At 45.2% G+C, this 1,078-nt stretch overlaps 1 protein-coding gene across 1 annotated transcript; it reads left to right on the top strand.

Annotated features, from left to right (window-relative positions):
* The first annotated feature begins 522 nt into the window (after window positions 1-522).
* LOC139832852 (uncharacterized) lies at window positions 523-861 on the top strand. The gene has a single exon (XM_071822803.1). It carries the CDS (start codon window positions 523-525, stop codon window positions 859-861), a length of 339 nt encoding a protein of 112 aa, XP_071678904.1.
* Window positions 862-1,078: the final 217 nt, after the last annotated feature.

The raw sequence follows: 1,078 nt of genomic DNA, 5'->3' as shown, positions 1-1,078 counted from the left end.
TTTGAAACCTTGAGACGTTGCTGGCTCATGGGTCCCACATGTCAGCCTCTATGAACAATTAAAGTTTCCTTTCTTGGATTTATTTTTGACTGTAATTACTGGCTATTTGTATTTTTTCGATCCCCTGCCGCCTTTGAAACTAAGTGGAAGCTGTTGCACGTGAGGTGTGGTCTGAAGTTAAAGGCTTCTAGTATTCACCTAAACCGTAAGAATTTTGCCTCTCCCAAGATGTGGATCTTTATTTATCTGGATAGAGGTGGTGACCTTGAAGCTATAGTCCTGGCGGTGACATGTTGGCACATTTGGGATGCCCGTAATAAGCTAAGAGAGGAACATACGATGGTGTCTCCCACAAGCGTAGCCACAAAGATCAAAGCTTATGTTGGTATTATTGTTGAGGACTTATTCAGAACCAAGCCTAGTCACAGCCGTGAACCCTCTTCACTTTCTTGTTGGGTTCCGCCGCCGATTGGAATGGTTTTGATCAATGTTGATGCTGCTCTTTTTGTTTCTTCTCGCCGCATGGGAGCGGGAGTGGTGATCCGGGACCATAATGGAGTTTGTGTTGCTGCTTGCAGCGACTCTTACCAGGAGGTTACCATTCCTGAACTAGCTGAAGCCATGGCGATGAGGAGGTCTTTAATCTTTGCTAAGGATGAGAGCCTCGATCACGTGTCTCTAGCTACTGAATGCCTCTCCATGGTTCAGCGCATCAACGCCGGTGAGATGGATCGTTCGATTTGTGGACCAGTTGTCCAGGATATCAAGCACCTTATTGCTACATTCTCAACATGTTCTGTTGTTCATGTTCGCCGCGAGCTGAATGCGGCGGCGCATTTGTTAACCCGTTCTGTTGTCTAGTGTGTGGCATGGTGTGCCTCCGGATTGTATCCGGCGAACTATTTGTATCTATGATTCTATATGAATCACGTCTTGATCGAAAATCTGAATAACATCATGAGTTCAATCTACTGGATCAGAGTCCTTGGGCCTCAGCATACAAATTAAGATGAACTATTTAACAGATTTAGCGCATCCAGATCAGACAGTTAACAACCAGTTGTACACTAGCACATCA

Source organism: Lolium perenne, chromosome 1 (assembly GCF_019359855.2).
Source record: "Lolium perenne isolate Kyuss_39 chromosome 1, Kyuss_2.0, whole genome shotgun sequence".
NCBI classification, from domain to species: Eukaryota; Viridiplantae; Streptophyta; class Magnoliopsida; order Poales; family Poaceae; genus Lolium; species Lolium perenne.
The sequence above is the reverse complement of the archived record's forward strand: the minus strand, read 5'-3'. Positions and strand labels throughout refer to the sequence as shown.